Source organism: Lynx rufus, unplaced genomic scaffold (genome assembly GCF_022079265.1).
Source record: "Lynx rufus isolate CCGP_SWC_20201006 ecotype Redwood Valley unplaced genomic scaffold, mLynRuf1.p SCAF_16, whole genome shotgun sequence".
NCBI lineage: Eukaryota > Metazoa > Chordata > Mammalia > Carnivora > Felidae > Lynx > Lynx rufus.
Window position 1 is genome coordinate 14,030,512 of NW_025814830.1, and position 8,305 is coordinate 14,038,816.

Consider the following 8,305-nt stretch of genomic DNA (forward strand, 5'->3'; position numbering starts at 1 on the left):
TCTTTGTGACCTTGGAGCCTCTATAGGACTTATTTGTGAAGAGGTAATACAAATAGTATCTGGGGTCTTTGACACCTCACCCCTTCCTGAGATGCAACCCTCCTTAGGGTTATACTTGCATGTAATCTCTCTTTCTCTACTTCCTTTATTCCTTTCAGGATTGGGGGAGGGGTGATCTTCATCAGCTCTTGCACCAAATCTATTGTTTATTTCTTGAGGTCTTTCCATTCTTCCCTTAACAATTTCACTTTTGGATCTCAAAAGTTGAAGGAGGGTTCTGTTTGCCTAGAAAAAGCAGGGATATGAAACACGTAGCTCCAGCAAAACACAGACACTGACTCAGAAACAAATAAACACATGCACACACATGAGAAGCTGGAACATTCCCTTCATTTTTTATTGGTTTAAATATTTTTTTTTTTTTCTGAAAGAGCATCCAAGTATCATGGAGCTAAGCACATCTAGGGCATGAAAGTGAGGACCCTCAAGGTGGATGAAGATGGCTCCAGCAGCGAAAAGGATGAAGTAGTATGATGTCCCTGGGCTAGTGGGTTGCTTGGATGTTGAGTTCCTTGGCCAGTAGGTTTTCTGGCTAGAAGATGTCTTGGCTGTTGGTTTCTTGCATGGTGGCTGATGTGGTTGGTTAGGGCCTTGGTGGGTAAGTCCTATTTGAGGTGGACTCATGGACTACTTGGCCTGGCCTTCACATAAATAGGGTATAGGCATAAATGATGCCTAAACCAATGAGTATGGCAAATACATCCAGCCAGCCAGTTCGGCCTGAGTTGAGGTAAGCATCTTCCCATTCGCTGTTCTTGTTGGCCTGCGAGGTCTGTAGGGATGGGAGCTTTAGGTATGGGTTTCTGAGTCTAGCCTTGTGATACCCTTGGGGAAGGGCTGGGGACCAACGGTCACTGAGGGAAAGCCCCTATCCAGGTCCCAGGGCAGAAACAGGTGTAAGGGGCAGGTAGAGGGCAGGATGGGCCATCGCATAGGTGTTGTTTTACCTTGTAACTGAAGAATATAGCTATTAATCCCAGGGGAGGGAACAAAATTACGGCCAGGATGGTCAAACATAAGTAATTCGGGGCATAAAATGCCAGTTCTTCAGGTGTCTGTGTTTTCTCTGGCGGCTTCTCAGGGGCTCCTGCAGCGGGCGGTCCTCCTGCAGCCGGCGGGACTCTTGCAGCGGGCGGGCCTCCTGCAGCAGGCGGGCCTTTTGCAGCAGCCGCGCCTTTTGAAGCAAGAGGACCTCCTGCAGCAGGTGGGGCGGGTTTTGGGGGCATGATCTTTCCACCCAGACAAAGACAGATCCTGAGTGTCTTGAAAACAGAGAGCCAAGCCCACTATACCTCCCCTAGTTTAAAACCAAGACTCCAGCATCCCAAGACTCCAAACGTTAAAGGCCACTTCTTCACAATGGAGAAACCAGTGCCTCGAGTCCTGATTGGCTGTCTGCATAAGGGGGCGTGGTCCCACAATTCTCTGCTTCTCCTGGACTCGGAGCTTGGAGCTGGGTTCCATCCTCTATCAGGACATTGGCTCCACCCGTCCTGATAGGGATTTGTTGGAAACTGTAAGATGGGATCCTGGCTCCTCCTTGTTGCAGACCCCAGTCTGCTACAGGAGGGCAGTACCAGAGTTGCGTCTCTAGATGGAAGAGAGGAAGTAGACAAGCCCTGTAAGAAAACTAGGAGATTACAAACAGAAGGGAAGGAAAAGGAATAATGTCAATAACAGATTATAAAATATTGAATTAGAAAAGAATTCTTTATACTGACTGAAAGAGAAAGAAGGTGAAAACGGGGAAGGTCTTAAAAGTTGAATGTCATTTAATAAGTGTGGATGAAATGATGGAAATGGGAAATCACCATTGTGGTAGGTAGAGTTCTAAGATGGCCCCAAGATTCCTGCTCCCTGGTGTACACACACTTTTTCCCAGTTGTTCATTCAAGTACTAATCTATGTGCTACTGTGGAGGGATTTTGCCTGTAGTTAAATTCCCCAATCAGTTAACTTTAAGAGAGGGAAAATGTCCTCCATGGGACACTAATCCAGTGACTTCTTAAAAGGGACAACATCTTACTGGCAAAAATGATTCAAGGCATGGGACGGAGTGCAGTCAAGGGAGATTCTCCATTGCTAGCTTGAAAGTGGAGGAGACTACATAGCAAGGAATGCAGGCAGCCCCTATCTGAAGTGGCTCCCAACTGATAGCTAGCAAGGAAATGGGACCTCAGTTCTATAATAGTAAGGATCTGAATCCTGTTATGACCATATTTGATTGGGAGATGATCCTAGCTCCAGATGGGAACACAGACTGGTCAACACCTTGATTTTAGCCTTGTGAGATCCTGAGCATTCTAGAGAATCTAGCCATTCTGATCTACAGAACTGTGAGTTAGTAACTAAGTTTGTGGTTTGTCAATGACACAGCTGTATTTAAGCACAGGCAAAGACCTAGAAGCACCAAGAACAGCAGCAACACACACAACCCAGGGGCCAGGAAAGTCTTCATGAAATGTGTTAGGAAAAGCGATCTCATGTACACAGTCTTCCAATGTCCCCTTGCCACATAAGAATGGGTCTTGGGCCTGAAACACTTTCTGACCAAGAGATAAAGAGCCCACACAGTGTATGCAAGGCTTATCACCTTGTGTGGGAATATTTTTCCTTGTTTCAGGCTCATTGTGTATTCCTTTGTTCTGCTTAAGTACCTGTGTTCTCAGGCACAACCCCAGGTTTTAGTATTTCAGACTCCATGAAGGCGGGGATCAGGGTTCTTTCACTGTGGCACAAGAGGAGTTCATAAAGGCTAATTGCACCTGCTGCCCAGACACCCACTATTGGAGCTGATCTTGCTCTTTCTCTTCTTTATGTGAGTAAAAGTGCCCCATCCAGTACTTTACTGTGTTGTATTTTCCTTGGCAACTCTGATACCAAGATGCAGTGGGAAGACGTGTTTGGACTTCTATTTCTGGTGGTTGGCATTGTAATGATCTTTGCTACCCTCTCCTTGTATTGGTAACTAGTCTTCTGCTTGACAGAATGAATTATCTTGGAGCATTTTAAAGGGTAAGGTGGATATTCCAGATTAAAAAAAAATGAGGTGAGGGGGGAAAGAATTCAATGTTGGGTGGGATGAATAATGTATATTGGTTTCCAGGAGGTCCCTTGGATGGTGAGAACCTTGGGTTGGTGGTGGGGTTCTCTTGCCTAGTGAATATTTTGTCTGAGGTGGCTTTGGTATGGTAACTTGTCTGGGTTCTGAATTCCTGAGCCCATGTATCCCTTGTCAGGTGAGTCCTTCAACTGCAGTGATCTTTAGCTGGTGGGCCCCTTGGCTGGAGGGTCACCTAACCAACAAGAGACTGAACATAGAAACTGCATTTATGTACATATAATGGCATAAATACTCAAGAAAAGCATTTGACATGAATTTGTCCTTGCTGTGTAACAGTTTACTTCCAAGGTGCTTTCTCAATCTATTGGGGCATGATGGTAGAAGGAATGTGTGGCTTTATAGAATGAATTGAGAGAACTATTGAGGATTTCCATGAAGATAGCAGAGCCAGAACATCTCCCACCTCCAGTGGTCAGTTCTGGGAAGAAATAGATGCAGGAGTGGAGAGTGGAGAAATAGATGCTCCTGGTATACTCAGGAGGTTAGGTCTTGGGCAGTGGTGACAGTGCCCAGTCTTCATAGTTAGTCAACAGCTGGGATTCCTAAAGAGAAGGTTATGATGACTAAAGACAGTGGGCAGATTTGATGAGTATCCCTCTTTACTGTGTATCTCTTGTTTCCTGTTGTTTTCTTCTTTCATTCTCTCTTTTACTTTTTTTTTTTGTCCTTCCTCTGCATAGTAGGTTTCTTGGCTTGGGAAGTTGGGTTTCTATTTCCAGAAAGTGAAGGATTTTGTCAGAGTCCTTAGTAGGAAGGGACAACCTACCTCCTTCTGAGTTGTAGTCAGCTACAAGTCTGAAGGTATCACTTGCCTTTCCATGATTGAGATAGCCAAGCTCTAACTCTATCTTTACTTTAAACTCCTGACTGGTTCATCAAACGACATGCTGACTACTCACCTAAGTATGCCTAGAGGACCTGCTTTCTGATTGGTTTCATCTTCAGGGGCAAGTCTGGAAAGGTATTGGTCCCCAGGAAGCCTCCTCCAGTACCCTTGGTGCCAGCTTTCCAGAGTGCCCCATGGCTCTGGGGAGTGTGAGAGGAAGGGAGGCATCTGGGCCAGAATTGGGAAAGGGCCAGGAAAGGTCTCAGAAAGGAGGGCATAGACAAGCATGTCAAGATATGAGGTGTATCCTCTGGATTTAAGGGCAGAGAGGTGTTAATACCTTTGGGGAAGGCAATTTCAGAGGATCAATGGGCGAGAGGGAACAGGTGCCATATTGCAGGGACCCAAATGGTTTACAAGAAGAGGGGAGTATAGGGGAGCCTGGGTGGCTCAGTCAGTTAAGTGTTGGACTTCGGCTCAGGTCATGATCTCATGGTTTGTGAGTTTGAGCCCCGTGTCGGGCTCTGTGCTGACAGCTCAGAACCTGGAGCCTGCTTCAGATTCTGTATCTCCCTCTCTTTCCACCCTTCCCCAGCTCGCTCTCTCTCTCTCTCTCTCTCTCTCTCTCTCTCTCTCAAAAACAAATAAACATTTTAAAAAATAGGAGGGGAGTGTAGACAGAGTGTAGATATCACTTTCCAAAACTCTGGAGGTGAAGGAGAAAGGAAATCCTGAGAAGAATGTGGGTTCCAGTTTCTGGGGCACCACAGGACCAATGCCCAGTTTCAGAGAGCCATGGATTGATTGTGAGGTGTGGAAGTGGAAATGATACAGACATTTTCTTTAAGAAGCTTGTTGATGAAGGGCCAAGAAAGTCAGTACTGGGGTAGGAGCAGGGGAGTGAGAGTGATTTTTTTTTTTAAGATGGGAGGGACTTGGGAATATTCCATTGGATGGAAATTCTGAAAAGATAGTAGCATGGCCCCATGTTCTGCCTCTCCTTTTGTCTCTGTAATTATGAATGAACCAACAATCAAACCCAGATTCATAGTTTGAAGGGGATTCAGGGGTTTAGGGGAGTGGGTTTTGGGGTTTTGTTTGTTTTGGTTTTGGTGGTTAAGATGAGATAGACAATGTACCAGTGAGAGAGGGGATGGAGATGTGGGAGAGATGGTTTAGTAAAGCTGAGGACATTTGTTTGTTCTCCCTATAGCCTTAATATCTAGAACAGGAACTGACATAAAGTAATGCCCAATAAATGTGGACTGAATCAATATGCCTGGGCCTTGGAACCAGGCTACCTAGGCTTGAATTCCTGACATGCCACTAACTTGATGTGTTGCCATGCGCAAGTCACTTAATCTCTTTGTGCATGTTTTCTTACCTTTAAAATAGGGTTAATAATGCAGCACCTGGATGGCTTGGTTGAGACTCTGACTTGATTTTGGCTCAGGTCATGATCCCAGAGTTGTGGGATTGAGCCCTGCATCAGGCTCTGTGCTGGGCATGGAGACTGCTTAAGATTCTCTCTCTCCTGGGGTGCCCGGGTGGCTCAGTCGGTTAAGCCCCTGACCCTTGACTTTGGCTCAGGTCATGATCTTGTGGTTCATGGGTTCAAGCCCCGCGTCGGGTTCTGCACTGATGGTGCAGAGCCTGCTTTGGATTCTCTCTCTCCCTCTCTCTGCCCCTCCCTGGATTGTGGGCACATGCGTGCATGGGCTCTCTCTCTCACAAAAATAAAAAATAAAATAAAATAAAATAAAATAAAATAAAATAGGGATAATAATGGCTTCTCCCTCATTTAGTTGGATTAATCCTCATTTAGAGGATTAAGTAAGCTAATGTATGTAAAATGCTTAGAACTGTGCCTGGCAGTTATAATAGTGAGTATTATATAACATGGTGATGATGATGGTGATGATGGTGGTGGATTTGGTGAAGGAGGAGGAAAAGAGGAAGGAGGAGGCGGAGGAGAATAACATGATTCAGAGCATATGGGAACCATCCCTCACCCTCTTCACGTTGGGAAGGAGGGATGGAATGTGTCTGGATGCAGGTAAAACATGGACCCTATGCCTTAATCACAGATGGTTTCATTGCAAGGAAAAAACACCCCCCAAAACTAGCTTAAGAAGGGAAGCTTCTTATAGGGCTACAGGGCCCTCTCAGAGCCATCTAAAGAGAGGGTATTCAGTATAGCAGGCATATCAATCAGAGTTCAGTCAGAAAAATAGACACCATAGGTATTCCCAACAAAGGAGATTTAAAACAGGGATTGGAATCCTGTAAGAGCAAAAGGTAAAGCCTAAGGTAACTCCACTCCTACTTCTAGACCTGGAATACAATAGGGAGGAGGTGGTGTTATAGGACTTAGAGAAGGGGGAGATGCATGACTGATGCTCAGACCTCTGAAGATAAGGTACATCCTAATGAGTAGGTAGGACCACAAGTAGTGGATGCCCTGCAGTTCCTCAGATGTCCAGTGTGTGGCACTGCTGGCAGGTGAGGGCACACAGGGTGCCTGTTACTGACTGGCAGGGGTGCATGACCTAAGGACTGATGATGACTCTCAAACATCAGTTCTCAAATATTTTGGTCTCAGGACCCCTTTCACTCTTAAATTTTTTGAGAATTCACCTGAAGCTTTTGCTTATATGAGTTGTATCTATTGGTATTTTCTGTACTGGGATTAAAACTGAAAAAATTATTAATTTGAAAAATAAAAATAAAAACCCTTTACATGCTGATACAAATAACACTGTTGTCATGAAAATAACTATATTTTTCGGGGCGCCTGGGTGGCGCAGTCGGTTAAGCGTCCGACTTCAGCCAGGTCACGATCTCGCGGTCCGTGAGTTCGAGCCCCGCGTCGGGCTCTGGGCTGATGGCTCAGAGCCTGGAGCCTGTTTCCGATTCTGTGTCTCCCTCTCTCTCTGCCCCTCGCCCGTTCATGCTCTGTCTCTCTCTGTCCCAAAAATAAATAAACGTTGAAAAAAAAAAAAAAGAAAATAACTATATTTTTCAAAACATTTGTGAATAGAGTAGCATTGTTTTACATTTTCGCAAATCTCTTTCCTGTCTGGCTGAATAGAAGATACTGGATTCTCATATTCTTCTACATTTAGTCTGTTGCTGTGTATCACACATCATGTAGCTCTTGCAAAACTCTGTATACTCATGAGAAAATGAGAGTGAAAATAGCAAATTGGCATCTGTATAAGGAAAAACACAGTATTTCCTTCTATTTGTCTCCTTTATTGTTTACAGACCACTGCACTTCTGATATTCCTGGTCACCAAATATGTAGGGATTTTTCCCACAGCAAGAAATTCTGTGGCACCAGCTGCATGTCCTGCAATTTAATTCTCACACTGCATACTCGGACATAGCATCAGATTTCACAGGGTAAGGGCTCAGTCCCTCAAGACTGCTGCTTCTCTTCAGATGCCAACTGCAAGTAGTAGGTACCCAGGTCACCCACAACTTGGCTGCAAATCGGAGGTTCTTATGACCTCCTCCCTCATGGGACCTCTACACATAAAACTATGCAACCTTAGTGAAATATATTAAAAAGACCTAAATACAAGGAAGGATTAGACCATGTTCATGGATTGGAGACCATATTGTAAAGATATCCACTCTCCCAATTGATCTATAGAACATTTTTTTTTTTTTTGGTGGAGACCGTTAAGCTAATTCTAAAATGTATGTGGAAATCCAAAGGCTTAAGAAGAACCAAGACAATCTTGAGGAAGAAAAACAAAGTTGTCAAACTTACAGTAACAAATGGCCAGTCTTACTAGAATTTTGTAATAATTAAGATGTTGTGGTGTTGGTGTAAGGCTAGACATGTTGGCTAATACAACACAGTCTAGACAGACCCACATATATGTGGTCAGTTGATTTATGGTAAAAGTGGCACTGGAGTTTAGTAGGTATAGGATGTTATTTTCAATAAATGATGCAGGGTGTATTGCGTAACTATGGGAATAATTTAATCTAGATCCAACTTCACACTATATGCAGAAACAAATTCCAGAATGATCACCGATCTGAATGTGGAATGTAAAATAGTTTACCTTCTAGAAGATAACGTAGAAGACAATTTCAGGGTTTTAGACAAAGCACAGATGTCCTAAATAGGACACAAAACTAAACATGAGGAAAAGATTGATAAATGGACTACATTAAAATGAATAACTTCTGGGGCGCCTGGGTGGCGCAGTCGGTTAAGCGTCCGACTTCAGCCAGGTCACGATCTCGCGGTCCGTGAGTTCGAGCCCCGCGTCGGGCTC

At 44.5% G+C, this 8,305-nt stretch overlaps 1 protein-coding gene across 1 annotated transcript; it reads right to left on the reverse strand.

Annotated features, from left to right (window-relative positions):
• Nucleotides 1-703: 703 nt before the first annotated feature.
• On the reverse strand, nt 704-1,286 carry PMIS2 (PMIS2 transmembrane protein). Its single transcript, XM_047079026.1, has 2 exons — nt 1,008-1,286; nt 704-832 (listed from the first exon to the last, which is right to left on the reverse strand). Exons 1-2 carry the CDS (start codon nt 1,284-1,286, stop codon nt 704-706), a joined length of 408 nt encoding a protein of 135 aa, XP_046934982.1.
• Between the last annotated feature and the right edge of the window lie 7,019 nt (nt 1,287-8,305).